This window comes from Festucalex cinctus, chromosome 12 (assembly GCF_051991245.1).
Source record: "Festucalex cinctus isolate MCC-2025b chromosome 12, RoL_Fcin_1.0, whole genome shotgun sequence".
NCBI lineage: Eukaryota > Metazoa > Chordata > Actinopteri > Syngnathiformes > Syngnathidae > Festucalex > Festucalex cinctus.
The window spans coordinates 29,024,651-29,046,999 of record NC_135422.1 but is presented as its reverse complement, the minus strand read 5'-3'; the positions used below and the strand labels follow the sequence as shown (position 1 = coordinate 29,046,999).

At 45.6% G+C, this 22,349-nt stretch overlaps 1 protein-coding gene across 3 annotated transcripts in view; it reads left to right on the top strand.

Moving 5' to 3' along the window:
• Positions 1-22,349, top strand: part of rrh (retinal pigment epithelium-derived rhodopsin homolog) — a 200,405-nt gene that overhangs the window by 104,632 nt on the left and 73,424 nt on the right. For 2 of the 3 annotated variants that reach the window (XM_077538868.1, XM_077538867.1), the window contains exon 2: positions 826-6,892. In XM_077538868.1, the coding sequence (XP_077394994.1) occupies positions 4,730-6,202 (1,473 nt within the window). In that variant the 5' untranslated portion in view covers positions 826-4,729 and the 3' untranslated portion in view covers positions 6,203-6,892. Of the gene's footprint in view, positions 1-825; positions 6,893-8,317; positions 8,418-10,247; positions 10,402-17,463; positions 17,633-22,349 lie in introns of those variants that run through there. The other variant, XM_077538869.1, reaches the window with a different exon arrangement.

Below are 22,349 nucleotides of genomic sequence, written 5' to 3'. Positions count from 1 at the left end.
TCGAAGGACCACTTGTGAAATATTATTGAAAGTATGCTGGGTCAACACTCGTCTGGCCTAAATCTTCGGTTAGAAAGATTGCAGCGAATCCAGAGATGGGGTTGAGTGTCTTTAATCACCACAATGATGGCAGAACATGGATTTGTTGATTGTTGATGGTATTAAAGTATGAGGTCGTAATGTTGCTAAATTGTAATGAAGTTGTGGAGTTGTGGTTTTCTATAACAAACAAATAAATGTAAACAATTACAATGAGGTCCATTGAGGCATCGCACAAAACAATCGTTTCAAGTAATAACAAAATATATCAATGGCACAAAGAATTTTACAATCTTATTTGTAGACTAAATAAGGCAGAACACTATTCCTTGTGGTGCAGTCTGTTTACACGAAATATCCACAAGGGCGCGCCAAAGACCACATAATAGATTACAAACTACAGCGTGGATAATGGCGCCACGGTAAATGTAAACAAAGGCAGAAATCAGGCGTTCTACATGGGTTAGCTCTACTTAGAATTGACAAATGGTACACATAACTATGTACAACTAGTTATACTTACAGCGTCAATTACGCACAACAAGCGAGTTAACATGGAAGTCTGATACGATCGTCTAACTCTGGCCGCTCCTTCCGCGTACTGAACACTAGGATCAGAATGCGCATGTCAATTGGTGCAGGAATAACGTAATCGAGAAGTCTCTTAAAGGGCGCAGCACGTTAAAGCAGGGAAATTTGCACATAACGTGTACTTCATTAGCTCAATGACTTTCAGTTCATTGTGTGGTACCTCATCTGACATACAATTGTTACCTTCTTGCACAGACTCATAGAGGAAATGACCCTGGAGGAATATGAAGATATCCAAGTCCAGCTGATAGACTGAAGAAATACTTTTTGACACATTGCTGGCACATCAGCACCGCCATGATTTTCCTGTACCTGGATCCCAGACTGCAGTACCTTGGTAGATTTGTGGCAAATAAGAGACACTTTCCCAGATCCTCAAGGACAATACAAAGTTGTTGTTTTTTTTACCTGGCATATAGTTTGTATAACTTGTACATTGTTGTTGTGTGTTAATTTGTACATTTTGAATAACTAAAAAATACTATTTCCTTTGGAGTCAACATGCAGTGTTCATTCGACACCTAACCTAACACTATTTTGCATCTCCAGAAATGTAAAACATCAAAAGCCTGGAGAATTATTATAAATGCTTGCAATGACAAGTAATTCTTCATTGGCCAATGAATTTAAGGTATAGTAAATGAAAATGAATAAATAAAATAAAGTAAAAGTCTACATGAAATTAACATATTAACTAAAAAAAAAAAAAATGCTGTTAGAATATAATGAGGTACATGAATTGCCGTTGATCCAGAAATTTACCAGTACGCTGTGCATTTCAATATATGGAAAATAGACATACAGGTTTGGGCCAAAAGTAGTGTTACAGAGCAGGTATGTGTTGTACACAGCTAAAATATCTTATTACCTCAATCCCATGATGTTTTTTTTTTTTTTTGCTGACATTGTCCCCCATTAACATTGCAACATTCCTCAAACTCTCCCGAACACATAGTATGACCTTTAACACTACTTTTCGCCTTCTCTATGATGTTATTGGGGCAAAACTAAGGAAGGGTTGTCCATTGATTGTGTGAACAGACTGCAGTAATAATGAAGTCACTTCAATGTTTGCTGGTTTTATTAAGTTTGGCATGCTCCTTGACTGCGCAAGTATATGTTATGTAGTGAGGGCATGTTCCCACCAACGATGATATCATATTCTTCAAAGGCTTATTGAGGAAAGTGGGGGAGGAGTCACTCCATGGCTTCAGACACCTGGTCAGCAGGTCCTGTGTAAAACAAGTGTTGCTTGTACATGTGACCATTCCGTATTGCTTCAGACAAAAAGTTAATGTAGTTTGTAATACCGTCCATATGTAAATGACAGACCAAGACCTCGGCTGACTTCAGTTTGTTGCAGCTCAGATATGGTAGGTGGAGATACTAGTGGTACAACACCGAAGCCTTCTGGGGTCCTCCATCTGAAGTGTCTGTAATGTATTGTGAGTTTTCGCTGGTGTTCGTGATTGCTTGTTGTGCCCGTCTCGCTTGCCGTACTGAGCGGCAGCCGGACGCGGAAGACAGAAATAAAGAGTGGCGCTAGCCTTGAGCACGCACTGACCCGACTCTCGTTATTAATATACTTTACATGGTGTCAGAAGCCTGACAAGGACTGGAAGCACGCAGCCATGGCCACTGCCGCATTTGAACACCCAAGGATTGACTGGGACGCCGCGGATTTATACCAAGGGTTTGAGCGGTTCCGCTGCCACGTCAATTTCGTCTTCGATGGGCCCCTTGCCGGTTTGGAAAATAAGCAGCGCGTGGGGTGGCTCGGGACGTGGATTGGCGAGCAAGGTAGGGAAATCTTCAAAACCCTCGACTGGGCTGAGGGGGAGAGGCAAGATCCCGTGAAAGTTTTGGACAAGTTTGCAAACTACATTAGGCCAAGAAAAAACAAAAGAATAGCAAGGCATCGTTTCAAACAAAGGAAACAAGATGCGACGGAGAGCTTTGATCACTTTGTGAAAGACCTAAAGCTTATGCTAATGGACTGTGAGTATGCTGACTCCGACGACATGCTAATCGACGCTATAATAGCAGGTGTGAGAGAAAAGAGGGTTCAAGAGAGACTCTTAGATGAAGGTGAAGAACTGTCGTTGGCTAAGGCAATTGAGATTCCACAACAGTTTGAGATGTCCCAGAGACAAATGATGATTGTCAGAGAGGAAGATGCGCAGGTGTCAACGATGTCTTACAGATCGAGGCGCACAGTGATGAATAAAGACACTCACACCAAAGCACAGCCAACAACCCATTGGAAACAACCACCAAATAAACAATTAAACAGCTGCTTTAGATGTGGCAGGCACCCACAACATGTGTGGAATCAAGGAAAATGTCCCGCAGTCGGCTCCACGTGCTCTCACTGCCACAAGCCAAATCACTGGGCAGCTGTGTGTCGCGGCCAAGGTGTGAACACGGTAAGCACAGAGTCTACAGAGGAGGACACACGAGATGAAGAAGTACTAGCCATACATCTAACACACGAGGATGTTCCGGTATCGATGGTGGAAGACGACAAGTGGGTCGTAAACATCAACATCTTAACTCAGAAGGTGAAGTTTAGGATAGATACTGGTGACTCTTCGCAGCTACCAGTTGCTGAAGCACACAGGGGAGCTGCGGCGCTCAAACAGAACTCTGCGCTCATATTCGAACCACAAGTTGAAACCAGTTGCCGCAGTTGATCTACTGCTTGCTTACAAAAACCGGCAAACTCAAGCTGCGCTGGAAATCATCAACATTGCTCAGGAGAACATACTCTGTGGTGCAACAGCGGAGGCTCTAGGCCTGATAGTGCGGCTTAGCTCCCTACAAGACTCAGATTCACCAGGAAGGCTAGATGATTTTCCGGAACTGGCTCGCACTACGGGGACATTACCCGGCAAGTACTCGATTAAAATTGACACGGACGCCAAGGGTGTCATACACCCAGTTCGTCGGCAACCAGCTGCTCTTAGGGAAAGGATTGTCGACAAATTGGCCGAGATGGTGGAAGATGGCTACATAGCTAAGGTAGACCAGCCCACGGAGTGGGTTAGCTCAATGGTGGTTGTCACGCGCAAGGACAAGATAAGGATTTGTATTGACCCAAGCGACCTAAATAAAGTGATCAAGCGGGAACACTACCCGATGCGCACCATCGAGGAAGTAATTTCTGGCATACCAGGGGCGAAAGTCTTCTCTGTATTGGACGCAAAATCTGGATTCCTCCAGATTGAGCTAGACGAAGCTTCGTCATTTCTCATGACTTTTAACACCCCAATAGGAAGGTTCAGGTGGCTGAGACTGCCCTTTGGTGTTAAATGCGCACCCGAAATATTTCAACGCATCATGGACCAGATGCTGGAGGGCATCAGTGGAGCAGTTAGCATCATGGATGACATACTGATAGCGGCACCAACAATGGAAGAACATGACGCCATACTTCGGAGAGTGGTTGACAGAGCCACTGAATATAATCTCAAACTGAATTTTGATAAGTGCCATATTCGTCAGTCTGCTGTGCTATACGTGGGCCATCTGGTAACTGCTACTGGTATCATGCCAGACCCTGCGAAGACTGAAGCTGTGAGGCGCATGCCGGCGCCTACGGACAAGGATGGGGTCCGCCGGTTTCTGGGTTTCGTGACATACCTGTCAAAATTCATACCCAACTTGAGCATGGAAGACGCTCCGTTGCGGCAGCTTCTGAAGGGTGATGTCGAGTTCTCGTGGCAACCAGCACAGCAACAATCATTCGAGCGACTCAAACAGCTCTGCACGCACCCTCCAGTGTTCAAGTATTTTGACACAGCCAGGCCGGTGGAGATATATTGCGACGCCAGCAGCATGGGGCTGGGTGCAGTTTTGCTGCAGGACGGCCGTCCTGTTGCCTTCTCATCTAGGTCTCTAACGGACTCAGAGACACGCTATCCTCAAATAGAAAAGGAGATGCTGTCTATTGTGCATGCATGCATCAAGTTTCACCACTACATATTTGGAAATCATGTCACAATATACAATGACCACAAGCCGCTTGAGGACATCTACAAGAAACCGCTACTGTCCACCCCCATGCGCATCCAGAGAATGCGCCTGAGACTGCAGTGGTATGACAATTATCACAATTAAGTATAGGAGAGGAAAGGACATGGAGCTCCCCGATACCCTGTCCAGAGCACAGCTCAGCGACAACACGCCTGAGGCAGCTGGTCTTGACAGTGTCTCCATGCTCAGTTATGTTTCAGTGACTGACCAGAAATATGCAGAACTGCAAGAACGCACAAAAGAGGAGTTAAGCGGTCTCGAGCAGATAATTCACAAGGGCTGGCCTGTCAATAGGAAGGAGGTGCCCAATTCAGTGCAACCGTACTGGGACTCAAGAAGTCAACTAGCAGTGTCGGATGGCATAGTGTACAAGGGTCTGCGAATTGTGGTGCCAGCCACCATGCGCACTCACATGTTGGGGCTCATTCATCAGTCTCATCTTGGTGTGGTGAAGAGCAAACAACGAGCTCGTGAGGTCCTATACTGGCCAGGAATGAGCGCCGAGATTGAAGACATGATCAGGAACTGCTCTAAGTGTGCCGAAATCCAAAACAAACTTCCGAGAGAGCCACTTAAACCAACAGAAACGCCGGATTTGCCATTTGAAGAAGTGGCCTCTGACATATTTGAGTTTGAAGGCAAACAGTACATCATACTAGTGGACTACTATTCGAAGTACATTGAAGTAGAGGAACTGAAGGACCAGCGCAGCAGAACCACCATAGAAGCCCTGAAGGCTCAGTTTGCCAGACATGGCATCTGCTCCACCCTTCGTACGGACAACGGGCCACAATACTCTTCTGAGGAGTTTAAAGAGTTTTGCAGGAGTTACGGCATCCTTCACAAAACGTCATCACCTCACACTCCACACTCTCATGGAGAAGCTGAGCGAGCAATACAAACGGTCAAGAAGCTATGGAGTAAGGCGTCAGACAAGCACCTAGCACTCCTAGACTACCGAACTACTCCACTCCAGTTAGTAGGCCTGTCGCCTGCTCAAATGCTCATGGGCAGGAGGCCTCGTAACAAACTGCCGACAGCACGCGCACTACTGGAACCTATGGCATACGATGCCCTAAGGGTTAAGCGCTTGCTTGACAAGTCCAAGTCCACCCAGAAGTTCTACTATGACCGCAAGAGAGCAGCCAACACTCGCATTGCCCTGCAGCCAGGGGATGAGGTGCGGATGGCACCGTACCCAGGCAGTCCCCGATGGTCTCCAGGAGTAATTCTCCGTTCCCACACTGCTCCGCGATCCTACGTGGTAGAGAGCGGGGGAAAGCAGTTTCGCCGCACCAGCCAACACCTTCGCACCAGCACCCCGATCGCCAATCGGTCTCGCCGTACGATCTGTAGCGAGTCCTGGTCGGAAGTCCCCGAGCGGGCACCACCTGCGATGGCGCAGTCGCCGGCTCCACCAGAACTGTGTGTTTCGACGCGGAGGGAGCCGTCAGAGTCCTCACAACTCCATTCTAAAGAACCGTATACAACCCGGCGCGGTAGAGTAGTGAAGCCCCCTGATAGACTCAATTTGTAGTTTACGTGTTCCAGAAACAGCGTAAGCGTCAGGACAGGGAACAGGCATGGTAAAGATGCCTGGTGGAAGTGATGTGCTAGCAACCTCTCCTTCCCAGTTAGTTTATGTTATTGTTATGTTATTGTTACAGTGTTACACTTTAGTGTTGCTCACGTGTTTGTTGCATTACTGTTAATTCTTAATGACCAGTGTAGTCGGTGACTGAAGAGGGGAGATGTAATGTATTGTGAGTTTTCGCTGGTGTTCGCGATTGCTTGTTGTGCCCGTCTCGCTTGCCGTACTGAGCGGCAGCCGGACGCAGAAGACAGAAATAAAGAGTGGCGCTAGCCTTGAGCACGCACTGACCCGACTCTCGTTATTAATATACTTTACAGTGTCCTCATTCGGGGCATTCCAATTTGGCTGCTGAGTCTCCCGTTGATATTTTTTTTCTTGCAGGTCGGTGATGAATTTAAACGTTGCATGAATGCTTGTATACATCAGAATATGGTTCTGGAACCCCTCAAGTTTGGCTGTTGATCTAGTGTGACACAAACAAAAACAAAATAAGAAAAAAACTTGATGATACTAATATATGTCACCACATTTCCAACAAAGCCCCCAAAACATTGTATTAGTTAGATAAAAGTAACTTGACTGCACAGAATATGCAAAGGCTGCTTGCTTGTCAAGTTTCCGTGATAACGTAGCAGCCTGTACATTCCTGTGCACCCAATTGCACAAATGGACCAGTACACACTTGAGTGAGAGAGTTCAGACTCGAGCAGTGCTTACGGTACAGCCAGCAGTTAAGTCCAGAAAGTGATTCCCTGCCGAAAATTAATTTCCTGCTGTGATTCGAGAACACTATTTTCACCAAACACAACAAAAAGAATAATTTTCAACTCCTCCACTAATACAGTATGCTTCAGATTCTCAATTGAAGTTATGGGCAAATATACCTCCGAAATCACAGTTACACTACATTACACAATAACTTGAGCATCTACTCTGAATATAACCCGACTGCGGGAATCATTTTTCGGGCAGAACAAAGCAAAGTAGCTACATAACAAAATTGCTCGATTGGCCTGGAGTTGCTAATCAACAGCTATAGTGATCGGAAAACAATGGTACGAACATCGTATTAATTAGTATGGTGCATACTTTTTCTCTCGCTCTCAAAACATAAACACAAATGTACTCTTACTTACCGGTCAAGTAGAAAGTAGAAAGCTGGCGAAGGCACCGGCACTTCCCAAACCTAGTCTGTTCCTCATTTCTCTCCATCTGGCAAATGCGACTACAATATAAACTCTTGTTTTGTCGCGCTGAAATAAAATAAATTCCCAAAGCAATTGTGACGCTTGATAATGCTCTCTTCGGGGACCGGAAACTCTTCTTCTTCGTTTATTTGCGGTCGTCACACAAACCGGAAGTTCGTCTGCAAAGGCGATCCAAAAACGCGTTAAGAAATGGATTGCTGAAATTTGTCTTTGACGGCACCCGTAGCAGAAAGATGGCGGCGAAACATGGCGGACACTAGAAGGCGCGGCGCGGCGCGGCCATGTAAAATAATTAGTGATTTCTAGACTTACCATTATATTTTTAAAAAGTATGTTTATGCGATACATGTCTTTTTACATACTACTAAAACAAACATTTGTTTTGTTTTTTTAATGAATGAATTATTATTTCACCACTAGATGCCACTGTATAATACTGAGTGTACCTTTAAGTATCGGTATGGTATCGGTATCGGCCGATACTGCAAAGCTGGTTATCGGTATCGGGAGCCAAAAAACGGTATCGGAACGACACTAGTTAAAACTATTGGCCATAGTATCCAGGAGGTGTTAAGTTGCAAATTAGAAGATGTTTGAGTCATAAATCGTCAGATAAAAAGGCCATTGTCAAGATATTTTTGGGCAAATTTCTTTATTTTTTTTCCTCGGCAAATTTCTACATTGAGAAACTTTATAACTTGTGAGTTGCGTGAGTTTTTTTTTTTTTTTTTAATTTCCTCTCTCCTTGTTCCACTGTGATTTGCTATTAGGGCATATGATACTAATCTAAAGTGAAACTTTCAGATATAAGGACATAATCTTAGACTGCTACAATTATTTTTGTTTCTAGATTTATGCAGCTCTTAACATCTTCTTTGGCATGGCTAGCATTGGCCTGTTGACTGTGGTTGCCATAGATCGACACCTCACAATTTGCAGGCCCGACATAGGTATCCAATCACATTGTACTATACATTTAGAGCAGAGGTGTCCAAACTACGGCCCAGGGACCATTTGCAGCCCGCCGTCCATTTTTTTTGCGGCCCGCGACATATGCTAAAAATGACATTTGACTCAGTTCAAATAAAATAAAAACAAAAATGTTTGGAGATGGTCAAAGTAAGAAGGGAGGGTGTTGAAAAACACAGCTGCTATTAAAGGTTATTTTAGTTAACGAAATAACTAAAACTAAAATTCAAAAAACAAATTCGTTAAGGGTGTATTTGTCATGAGGTGGTTGTGGTGGGACCCAAAAGGCGGAGAAACGTGACAGGAAGTGGAATGACAGGAATGACAACTTTATTGACCAGACTGTACGTGGACTGATGTGGGATGATGTGAAGACTGGACAGGGTGCGAAGACTTGGCGTGGCGTGGAGACCAGATGTGACGTGAAGACCAGACATGACGTGACGACTGTGGACAGACTTGGCGGGGAACGTGAAGGAGACTTAGAGCTGCCGTGAAGAGACTTGATTAAATGTGGAAAAACTAGACTAGACTTAGACAATTTAATTAACTTCACTAGATGTAGATGACTTTGACTAAACGCAGCACACAAGACAAGGTAAGGTACAAACAACAATGCTCCCACACCCGCGTGAAGCAAACACCACTCCCTTATACCAACACTAATGAGACTAACAGGACACACCAGGGAGACACAGCAGGCAGGGGGAACCAATCAGCAACACGCACCGATAAGGGAAGACACATCCAGGTGGGAAAGGGTTAACGATAACAAGATTGGGGAAAAACACAATAACACCAGATAACCAACACTCACCAAAAATAAAACAAACCCAAACCAAACTGAAACATGACAGTATTCAAGGATCTTCTCAAAAAGTAGAAGCCAAACGTCCGTTTGTCACTTTTTAAAAAATGTGCATGGCAGACATCCTATCAGCTCTCCTGCTCGTCCTCGGGGGTGGGGCCCGGGGAGGGTGCGCATGCTCAGCTAAGAACGAGCATGCACGAGGTCGTTACGGCAGATTGATTGACGGGATCGAGAACCAATTGTTAAGATGATCCACCCGTAAGAAGGAGAGACAAAAGATCCTTGGATACACCTTTAATGAAATAAAATAAAAACGAAAATGCTTTTTAAAAAACGAAAACTAACTGAAATTACATTTTATGTTTACAAAACTAAAACTATAATTATAGCAAAAATGTCCTTCGTTCGAGTCTTTGGTGTGATTTTTAGTAGATTTATTTTGATGTCAACCGGAACAATGACGTTTGAAAGTATGTCACACAGAAGAGATGTCATCTAGCAGCAGCCAATAGAAAAGCACCTTCAGATGACGTCGCTCCCATGGTGTTTTTTAAATATTGCGCACAAGTAATACACAGAAAAATAATAATACTAATACTGAAACTAACTAAAACTAAGCATTTATTAAAGAACTAAAACTAATATAAACAGAACAGCCCTGAAAACTAATAAAAACTAACTAAAATGAAAAATTCAAAAAATATAATAACTCTACTGCCATATTACAAATAAAATGGTTTATATACTGTAGCATTTTTCTAAATATGCAAAAGCACAAATAAATTATTCATACAATTTTTAGTACTTAACACAATTTCTCCTCATAAATTACGTGGCCTTTGCGTCCTTCTGATTTTCTGTATGTGGCTCTCAAATGAAAACGTTTGGACACCCCTGGTTTTTAGAGTGTGTACCGTGAACAACAATCTTTTCCCACATAGAGACAGTAATCTTTGCAATGTACTTTCCTTGCGCATGTGTTTGTCCTTTGTCTCTTCAGGGCAGAAAATGACTGCGCGCTCATACAATCTCCTTATTCTGGCAGCATGGCTTAATGCTTTGTTCTGGTCCACCATGCCTATTGTGGGCTGGGCTGGCTATGCCCCAGACCCAACTGGAGCTACATGCACCATTAACTGGCGGCAGAATGACGCGTGAGTTGAAGACTGCTTGAACTAAAAAACATTATTACTCCCTCCCAAAAGTACATCAGGTTAATGCTGCCACACATGTGCAGATATTGTTACCTGGTTTATAATATGAATACTTGTGTAACCCTGGTTCTACGCAGAGGTGGGTAGAGTAGCCAAAAATTGTACTCAAGTACAAGTACAGTAGTGTGAAGCGTTACTTCAAAATAATATTACTCAAGTAAAAGTAAAAAGTAGTCATTAAAAAATTTACTCAAGTAGAAATAAAAAAGTATTCGCTAAAAAGAATACTCAAGTACTGAGTAACTGCTTGAACAATGTCTGATTTATTTATTTATTTTTTTAAATGTAATCAGACAGACAAAAACATTCATTTTGTTGGGGTGAACCCTCTGACACAAAAAAATATCAGGCTATGAGTTTACAGGTAAGTAAGCCATTGAAATCACACATTCAGTTCAGTTTGCAAAGTTAAATTAAGTTAGCCATATTAGAGTAGTATTTCTGATGATTAATGTATTAAATCTGAGTGTACACCTGAACATATTGTGGTCACTAAATTTCTGTAAATACCCATCCAGCAGAACAATTAGAAACTTGTACTTTTTAGCCTAAATATTTTTTGTTTACATATGCTATCATTGCTAAATTGAATAAGAATGGCTTAACGTTGATATGTTTTCTTACCAGGTTTTGGCATTACATGGAGTCAAGTGTATCTGTTCCCAAAACCTCTTTACAGTTAATAATTTGTGACACTTAGTAGCTACTGCCAATTCATGCCTCCATATAACATGTATCGTCATCTGTTTCGTTTATGGCAACAGTAAACAAAGTGTTTGCAAAAGAGTCTATGTGAAAAGGTCCTTTTCAACACTTAAGACAAATACCTACTTAACTCATTCACTGTCAGCCATTTTAGAAAATTTAAAAATTTTCAATACCACCGCCATACTACGTTCAATAATTATATATAAACCAAATCTACCAAATGACAGAATAGACTCCCTACTTTTTGCCTCGTCCCCTTCTTTTATAATTGGCAGTAGAAAAATGTAGGTTTGCCAAAATACAGCCATTTCTCCCATGGACTCTGAAACAGTGTTTATTTCGTATAAAATGGGGCAATGATGTCATCTACCAGTGGTTGGGCATCAGTAAAGTTGTTTCCAAGTTTGATATTTACAGTGGAGCATAATCAGATTCTCCCCCATTATCCTCGCTCCAGAAAATATGTAATTGACAAGTATACTTGTCAAAGGCAGTGAATGAGCTAAATACCTAATAAATAGGTCAAACTTACCGCAAGATGTTAACTCAGGTTCAATGTGGATTTTTTATATGCCGAAATGTCCGTGTGTTTCGGCAGACACGTAAGCTTATTATATGAGGCCATGGGTGTTCGGCTTCGTCCTCTCCCGCTGCTATGTTTCAAAATGCCGCCTGTGGTCATGTGACTGCATTGTTACGTCTGATTGGTAGAATGTTAAGGGAAGGAGTCGTCATGTGATTATTGTTGCTATGTCTGATTGGTGAAACGCAGTCATGTGGCAGAACCGGTATTGACTCTCTGGTAAAGATAATGAAAAAAGGAGAAACAGTAACGATTTTAGTGTGGCCAAATATAGCGGAGCAATAGTAGCGATCCTTCTTCACACATCTACTCAAGTAAAAGTAAAAAGTGTGTGGTAAAACTACTCTTAGAAGTACATTTTATTTTTTCTTTTAAAGTTACTCAAGTACATGTAACGGAGTAAATGTAACTCGTTACTACCCACCTCTGGTTCTACGTGGATACTTCTGGTTCTACGTAGATAAATCTGGAGCGTTTAACACATTGAAATGGTGCCTCTGTTAATGTGAACTATACACAAAGGGCTCTACTTGGAGACATACACGTAAAAACGGGTGCTTCTTCCTTTTGGTGCCGGGTAAGTCTAATCTACCGTGTTTGAGACCTTGTTACCCCCAGGACATCTGGAAGTTGGTAACAGGAAGGGTCTTCATTTTTTTGCTAGCCTGCCGGAGTAAGTCTAGTCTTGTGAATTTGGTAGACATGCTACACCTCCCTGGGCGTTCCAGTGTATCAGTATCAGTAAATCCAGGGCTAACTAGTGGCACAGGTGATGTAACCTGATTTTGGTGGATTTGATCAAGGCGCAGGGAGAGGTTTCAAATCCAGGTCCAGAAAGTAAAAACCTTGCCACAGTTTTGCGTCAGCCATACGTGTTTCAACTCAAGCAGCAGGTAAACCAGCCTATCCCAGATGAGCTGAGGTGTCTGGATGCTTCATAGAGTACTAATGCACCTTGCATGTATTTTGATCAAAGTCCTTTTAGGGATTTTATTGACCAGCAGCAAGATTTTAAAATCTATTCTTTGACTCACAGGAAGACTTTGCAGTGATATGACAGTGTGATGACATTTTGCATCAGCTGCAGCTGCCTGATTGGTTTTTTTGTTTGAACTGTAAAGATTCCATTACAGTGATCGAGTCTACTAAAATAAAAATAAAAAAACTAGTTTTTCCGTGTCTTGTTGAGACTGAAAACCCTCATTTTGATCTATGTTTTTCAGGTGCCAATGGTCAAATTAAGTAATAATTTTTAAGGGGTTGTTAAAATTCAGTTCTGAGTCAATAAATACATAAACATTTCTGGCTTGATTTGTAGCTTTTAATTACATAGAGTTAAGGTGAGCGCTGATTTTGGAACTTTCCTTTTTGGGGCTAAAAAGAATTTTTCTGTCTTGTCTTGACTGCTGTAGAATATTGAAGTCCATCTAATCCATCCATCCATCCATCCATCCATCTTCTTCCGCTTATCCGGGGTCGGGTCGCGGGGGCAGCAGCTTCAGGAGGGAAACCCAGACTTCCCTCTCCCCAGCCACTTCAACCAGCTCCTCCGGTGGGATCCCGAGGCGTTCCCAGGCCAACCGAGAGACATAGTCTCTCCAGTGTGTCCTGGGTTGTCCCCGGGGCCTCCCGCCAGTGGGACATGCCCGGAACACCTCCCCAGGGAGGCGTCCAGGAGGCATCCGAACCAGATGCCCGAGCCACCTCAGCTGGCTCCTCTCAACGCGGAGGAGCAGCGGCTCGACTCTGAGTCCCTCCCGGATGACCGAGCTTCTCACCCTATCTCTAAGGGAGAGCCCGGACACCCTGCGGAGGAATCTCATTTCGGCCGCTTGTATCCGGGATCTCGTTCTTTCGGTCACGACCCACAGCTCGTGACCATAGGTGAGGGTTTGGAACGTAGATCGACCGGTAAATCGAGAGCGTTGCCTTTTGGCTCAGCTCTTTCTTTACCACGACGGACCGATACAGAGTCTGCATCACTACAGACGCTGCACCGATCCGCCTGTCGATCTCCCGCTCCATCCTACCCTCACTCGTGAACAAGACCCCAAGATACTTGAACTCCTCCACTTGGGGCAGGATCTCATCCCCGACCTGAAGACGACACTCCACCCTTTTCCGACTGAGGACCATGGTCTCGGATTTGGAGGTGCTGATCCTCATCCCAGCCGCTTCACACTCGGCTGCGAACCGCTCCAGTGAGAGCTGAAGGCCCCGGCTTGATGAAGCCAACAGCACCACATCATCTGCAAAGAGCAGAGATGCAATGCTGAGGCCACCAAACCGGAACCCCTCCACGCCTCGGCTGCGCCTAGAAATTCTGTCCATAAAAGTTATGAACAGAATCGGTGACAAAGGGCAACCTTGGCGGAGTCCAACCCTCACCGGAAACGAATCCGACTTACTGCCGGCAATGCGGACCAAACTCTGGCAACGGTCGTACAGGGACCGAACAGCCCGTATCAAGGGGCCCGGTACCCCGTACTCCCGAAGCACACCCCACAGAACTCCCCGAGGGACACGGTCGAACGCCTTCTCCAAATCCACAAAACACATGTGGACTGGTTGAGCGAACTCCCACGCACCCTCGAGGATCCTGCGGAGGGTGTAGAGCTGGTCCACTGTTCCACGGCCAGGACGAAAACCACACTGCTCCTCCTGAATCCGAGATTCGACCTCCCGACGGACCCTCCTCTCCAGCACCCCTGAATAGACCTTACCAGGGAGGCTGAGGAGTGTGATCCCTCTGTAGTTGGAACACACCCTCCGGTCCCCCTTCTTAAAAAGGGGGACCACCACCCCGGTCTGCCAATCCAGAGGCACTGTCCCCGATGTCCACGCGATGTTGTAGAGGCGTGTCAACCACGACAGCCCCACAACATCCAGAGTCTTTAGGAACTCCGGGCGGATCTCATCCACCCCCGGGGCCCTGCCACCGAGGAGCTTTCCAACCACCTCAGTGACTTCGACCCCAGAGATAGGAGAGCCCACCCCAGAGTCCCCAGACTCTGCTTCCTCAAAAGGAGACGTGTTGGTGGAATTGAGGAGGTCTTCGAAGTATTCCCCCCACCGCTTCACGACGTCCCGAGTCGAGGTCAGCAGCACCCCATCGCCACTATACACAGTGTTAATGGTGCACTGCTTTCCTCTCCTGAGACGCCGGATGGTGGACCAGAATTTCCTCGAAGCCGTCCGGAAGTCGTTTTCCATGGCCTCACCGAACTCCTCCCATGTCCGAGTTTTTGCCTCAGCAACCGCCGAAGCCGCGTTCCGCTTGGCCATCCGGTACCTGTCAGCTGCCTCCGGAGTCCGACAGGCCAAAAAGGCCCGATAGGACTCCTTCTTCAGCTTGACGGCATCCCTTAGATTGCCACCGCGACAGGCACCGACCACCTTACGGCCACAGCTCCGATCGGCCGCCTCAACAATGGAGGCGCGGAACATGGCCCATTCGGACTCAATGTCCCCCGCCTCCCCCGAGACAAGGGAGAAGCTCTGCCGGAGGTGGGCATTGAAACTCTTTCTGACAGGGGATTCCGCCAGACGTTCCCAGCAAACCCTCACAATACGTTTGGGTCTGCCAGGTCGGACCGGCATCTTCCCCCACCATCGGAGCCAACACACCACCAGGTATTGATCAGTTAACAGCTCCGCCCCTCTCTTCACCCGAGTGTCCAAAACATGCGGCCGCAAATCCGATGACACGACTACAAAGTCGATCATCGAACTGCGGCCTAGGGTGTCCTGGTGCCAAGTGCACATATGGACACCCTTATGCTTGAACATGGTGTTCGTTATGGACAAACCGTGACGAGCACAGAAGTCCAATAACAGAACACCGCTCGGGTTCTGATCAGGGGGGCCGTTCCTCCCAATCACGCCCCTCCAGGTCTCACTGTCATTCCCCACATGAGCGTTGAAGTCCCCCAGCAGGACGAGGGAGTCCCCAGAAGGAGCGCTCTCCAGCACACCCTCCAAGGACTCCAAAAAGGGTGGGTACTCTGAGCTGCTGTTTGGTGCATATGCACAAACAACAGTCAGGACCCGTCCCCCCACCCGAAGGCGGACGGAGGCTACCCTCTCGTCCACCGGGGTAAACCCCAACGTACAGGCGCCGAGCCGGGGGGCAATAAGTATGCCCACACCTGCTCTGCGCCTCACACCGTGGGCAACTCCAGAGTGGAAGAGAGTCAAACCCCTCTCAAGAGGACTGGTACCAGAGCCCAAGCTGTGTGTGGAGGCGAGTCCGACTATGTCCAGTCGGAACTTCTCGGCCTCGCACACCAGCTCGGGCTCCTTCCCTGCCAGAGAGGTGACATTCCATGTCCCAAGAGCCAGCTTCTGTAGCTGGGGGTCGGTCCGCCAAGGTCTCCTCCCTTGGCTGCCACCAAGCCTACACTGCACCCGACCCCTTTGGCCCCTCCCACCGGTGGTGAGCCCGTGGGAAGGTCCATCTAATCATTCATTTGAAAAATTCACTTCTAGTCACGTGATGACACTGAAATGTAAAGTTGTGTGTCATCTGCACAAGTACACAGAAAATTCTGAAGAGAAAATTTTACTCTATTTCGAGTGGGAACAAATAAACTCAGAGTTTTAGAGTAGGGTAATATTTACACTTGGAAGAAAGTAAAATAAAGAATTGAAGAAAAAAAAAAGACACGTTTGGGTTGAGGAAGGAACTCAGGACCTTCAGCTTGAAAGACTTCCACACTAGTGAGCTATGCCCCTCCTACTTTTTGCTTATCTCCAAGAGGAGAGCAAAAACACAATTTTTAGTCAATGTTTTTGGTGTCTTGGAGTTAGGAAGATTGTAGCTGACACGAGCGATATACTAATCCACAGCATGAGCTGCGTGGCTCAGGGAGTATATCAGCTGTCTCCCAAGCTTAAGGTCATGAGTTCGTTCCTCAACCCTTGAGTGACTTTTATTATTATTTTTTTTTTAATTCTTCATTTTACTCACTTCCAAGTGTAAATATTACTCTTACTTGCTCCTATTCTAAATAGTCAAATTTACTCTACCGAATTTGTTGTGTATAATAATAGATGTTCGCAGGGGTTCTCGAATGGGGGTACGTGAGATTTTAAAATATTTTTAATATGTAGCATCCGTGCACAAAAAAAAAAAAAATCCCCATAGAAGCACAAGCCCAAGTGTCCCACAAAATGCAAAACCACTCAGTTCAGTTCAAAAACACAATTTTCAGTGCTGACAGTTGTTTTTTTTTTGTAATTATTAAATAGTAATTATAAGATTATCAATACATATATTGCCCATCCAAAAATGCTTTGCACTGCTGGGTGCTTGACTGAAAAAAATATTTCACTGGGGGTACATCATTGAAATAAGGCTGAGAACCACGGTTGTAGTGCTCCATAATCTGAGCAAGGGGCATCATTTAGATATTAAGTAGAAGTGGTCCAAGAATGGATCCTTGTGGAACCCCGTATGTTATCTTTGTTTGTTCAGACTCATGAATACCAATTGAGACAAAGTAGTCCCTATCATGTACCATTTCAATATTCAAAGGACTTAATGACCTGATATCAGATTGACAGGCCTGTAGTCATTCAATCCCGAAATTGCAGATTTCTGATAAACTGATTCTTGCATGATGATTTTATATAAGGCTACACTTGGGAACTATTTACTTTAGTAAAATAAAAGCAGATTGTAACAGAATGTGTTTTTGTTTTTTTCACAGATCCTTCATTTCTTACACTATGACGGTGATTGGTGTCAATTTTGTTGTCCCTCTGTCCATCATGTTTTACTGCTACTACAATGTGTCGGTCACAGTAAACAGATACAAAGCAAGCAACTGCCTAGATAACATTAATATTGACTGGTCGGATCAGATGGACGTAACAAAGGTAGAAAATGACTTCACTTCTTGCTTGTATCTAAATCTACTGTGTGTAATGATTGTAATGACATTTATATTAGCATGCAACTTTTGTGGACTTAAATTTTATTGTACAATTTTCAGCAACTGAATTATATTTATTTTAAATATGTATAAGTGGTGCAACGGATCATCATGATGTTCGGATTGCGCACGATCTGTAGATTGTTTGGTTGGAAAACAACAACAACACCAAAGTGCACATTCACAATGGACACTGTAAAGTTCTGGGTGGGAACTTCCACTGGTTCTTGTATCTTAATGCTCACGATATTATACTAACAGTAATAACCAGACGGCTGCATTTTCTCAGTTGAACTGTTTACTGGATGCCAGAAAGATCGAGTACGCAGCTGCGGAGCCCTCTTCTATTAGTATGTGGAAGAGGAACTGATCTATTCAGAATCGTCCCCCACTTATACTGTCTAGGCCGCCTGCCCACATGGGCGAACGGCTCAGCCTCCCCATGTGAGAATGTGTGGCCTGATGGCCTTAACTGGTTTTTACTGGATACGTATGTCAGAATGCAGACAGATAGAAAGGCGCCAAGCAAGGACACATAGCAGGGCGCCAAGCAAGGACAAATAACAGCGACATAACGGCCTAACTCAAGTCATCTATCTAGTCATCAAGAGCCATAGTGTAACAATCCCCCCTGTTTCAGTGGCCTTATGTTGTGACTGTATTGTATTGGTAAATAAAACAATTAATGTACTAAACCTCAGTGCATCCATCAATTATGCAAATTATGTAAAAAAAAAAAAAAAAGAAAAAAGTTTCAAATAATAAAAAATAATGTCAGTGATTTTTCTTGCAGCTGTGGTGGTCGAGTGGTTAAGTTCTTTGCTCAGTAATCACGAGGTTGTAGGTTCAAATCCCATCTCTGTACATTTTTTTTTTTAGTTAAAACTAAAATCTCTTGACAACAGCCATTTGCTCTTGTCATAATTGTAAAACACATATTTAAACACGTCTCCCAAATCAGCACTGACAACTTTCAGCATCAGATGACACTTTAAATTACAAATACGCCAAATCGCTCTGATGCTCATTCCTTCAGGTTAGCTCACTCGGTTAAGTGCTCAAGTCAGATGCATTGCAAGACAGCCATACTGGAGCAACTTTTTTTTTTTTTGACCATTTTATGACAGACACATCGTTCAATTGTTTTACATATAAAATTCATATACTAATCCCAAGTGTATCCATCAATTCTGTAAAGATGTGGATAGCAAGTCCCATCACCTGATTACTACAACATTGGAGCAATTCTTTACATACTTCCTCTGTGGTCCAGTGGATACAGGTGCTGAAGCATAAAACATGAGGTCATGGTACGATCCTAGGCAGCACCATCCATCCATCCATTTTCTTGACCGCTTATTCCTCACAAGGGTCGCGGGGGATGCTGGCGCCTATCTCAGCTGGCTCTGGGCAGTAGGCAGGGGACACCCTGGACTGGTTGCCAGCCAATCGCAGGGCACACAGAGACAAACAACCATCCACACTCACACGCACACCTAGGGACAATTCGGAGCGCCCAATTAACCTGCCATGCATGTCTTTGGAATGTGGGAGGAGACCGGAGTACCCGGAGAAGACCCACGCGGGCACGGGGAGAACATGCAAACTCCACCCAGGAAGGTCCGAGCCTGGACTCGAACTAGGCAGCACCACTCTTTTTTAATTTTTTTTAAATGCAACGTTTTAAGTTAAAACAAAAATCTCTTGACAACAGCCTTTTGCTCTCATAATTGTAAAACGTGGCCTGTTGTTGTAGTAAATGGTAGTGATGTTACATCACAGATGCTCAAGAAAAGTGTAGTGCGCTCGCAGCAGAAGTATCACAATCACTCATCACTTTTTTTTTTTTAATTTGCAACACTGACTTTATCTCTTTGACTGCCAGCCATTTTCGGAAAAGGGAACCCCATAGTGCCAGCTGATTTACAGAATTTTACCGTTCTTTCAAGCTCCACAGAAAATGTTGTGTTAGGACTATGGAAACGCGGATACTACCAAATGAAAGATTGAAGTCTCATCTTTCATCTAAAAAAAAAAGTTTGTTTATACCTTATTCAGATTTTCAGTAATCAACAATAGAAAACAGATTCGTTTCACCCAAATCCTCTTGTTTTCTTCCAAAATACGGAGAAATCAAGCTTTTTGTGAAACGATGTTATTTCATGCACTCTAGTGAATTTGGCACTTTTTTTTTTTTTTGCATGAGTGATTCTACAAACACCTAAATTTCTATAAAACACTACCCCAACAATAAAAAAGTGTTTTTTGATTGCAAAATAAGTTTATTTACATTCAACAGTAGCAATCCGAACAAACAATTTGGTAAACTCTGTCACGCCGCCACCGGCGTGACGGCCCATGCTTTTGTTTTGTTATCCATGTTTCCCGTTTTACTTTGAAATCCTAACTCTCCTCTCACCCCAGGTCACTTGCCCTTCCTGCCGCTCACTCATTACCGGTCCCCGCCCATGATTATCACCACCTGCCACCAATCAACCCACACAATAAAAGCCAGCTGCATTCTCCCCTCAGTGCCGAAGTGTCACCGTCAGTGCATGGAAGCGTCCACAGTCCTTATGTCCTCGTTCATGTTGCCTAGCGTTGTTGCCTTGTTTTTGTGCCTTTTCCTCCCTTTTGGAGCGTCTTTAGTTACCCCTTTTGCCTTGTGCCCTTTTTCCTCCCTAGCGGAGCGCTTTCTGTTGTCCCCAGTACCTTTTGCCTGTTTTTTCCTCCCTAGTGGAGCGCTTTTTGTTCTCCACTTTTTCCCCTCCCTGTTCTCCTCTCAGTTTGAGAGGAGACCACTGTTGGCCGGAAATAAACCTGCTGCCTTGGTGGCCTACCTTACGCCTGCGTCTGAGTCCTACTTGACCCCGCCTTGTCAGTACACTTCGGCCAGCATGGACCCAGCAGGCATGGTCGAGGCCGCACTGCAGAGCCAGGAGGCCCGGCTCAACAACCAGGACCGGATCCAACAGACCATGCTGTCCCGGATGGAGGAATTGACCAGCCAGGTCCACGAGCTGGTAGGCCTTTCACGGCGTCGAGCGCCAGCTCCCACTGGACAGATTCCTCACCCTGAGTTCTCGGTACCGACCACGCCATTCACCGGGGTAGGATTGAGACTGGCCTCCCCAGAACGATACTCCGGTGAAACCGGACGCTGTCAGACTTTCCTCACAGAATGTGACATTCATTTTGAACAGTTACCACAGGCATTTCCCACAGCCCGATCCCGAGTGGCCTTCATGTTGTCTCACCTGACGGGACGGGCCAAAACCTGGGCGACCGCGGAATGGGCCAGGGGTTCCTCGGTCTGCCAAAGCGTACAGGACTTTCGAATCGCTTTGCGCCAAGTCTTTGATCCAGAAAACAATGACCGAGAGAAGGCACGAGCACTGAGCCGACTTCAGCAAGGCAACGAATCTGTCAGCGACTATGCAGTTCGCTTTCGAACGTTGGCAACGAGCAGTGGCTGGAACGCCATCGCACTTCACGACCATTTTCTGAAAGGACTCTCACCCGCCATTCAAGAGCTTCTGGTTCCCGTAGATCTCCCCGCGGACTTGGACGCCTTGATTTCCCTCGCCATCCGGACCGATCATCGTCGCCAGGAGCTGGCCAAGATCGGCGGACCGCGAAGGAGGGAGGAACCTATCCCCTGGACGCGGACACCGGAGGCCAGAAGGCCGCGATTCATCGCTCCTTCCCGACCGGAACCAGGAGAGGTGGACCTCGCTAGCGACGAACCCATGCAACTGGGAAGGGCTCGGCTTTCGCCGGAGGAGAGGCAGCGCCGACGCCGAGAAGGCCGCTGCTACTATTGTGGTGGTCTTGGGCACTTGGTGGAATCCTGCACCACAAAGGCTCACTCTCCGGTGAGTCCTCCGTCACCCCGACCCGCCAAGAATCACAGACTTACGCCAATGCAGATAGACCACCACAATGTCACCACAAATCTGTCAGCCCTCATCGATTCCGGTTCCGACGAGAGCCTCATGGACTGGGAGCTCGTGAGGCAACTACGAGTCTCCACCGAGCCACTTCTGTCAACCATCCAGGCTCGAGCGCTGAACGGCAAGGAACTTTTCAGAATCACCCACATCACTGAACCTCTGGAAGTGCACATCGGACAGCACCTCGAGACCCTTCGCTTCCATGTGTTCCATTCTGCTTCCCCCACTTTGGTTCTGGGTCACCCTTGGCTGCGTCTACATAATCCCAGAATCGACTGGAACTCTGGAGTCATTCTGGAGTGGGGAAAGGACTGCATGACTCACAGATTGGAACAACCCGCACCCCGGAACACCACAGCCCAGGTTCACCAGGTGTCCCTCGCCTCGTCCGCTCAAGAGGAATACCCGAACCTGCACACCGTTCCCTCCTGCTACCACCACCTGCGGGAGGTTTTCAGCAAAACCAAGGCCATGACTCTTCCTCCCCATCGACCGTATGACTGCCCGATTGACCTGATCCCCGGATCAACCATCCCCAAGGGGAGACTGTACTCGGTCTCAGGACCCGAACGCCAAGCCATGAACAATTATATTGACGACTCCTTGAAGGCCGGCCTCATCCGACCGTCTTCCTCACCTGCAGGCGCAGGTTTTTTCTTCGTGAGTAAAAAGGATGGATCCCTACGCCCATGCATTGATTACAGTCCC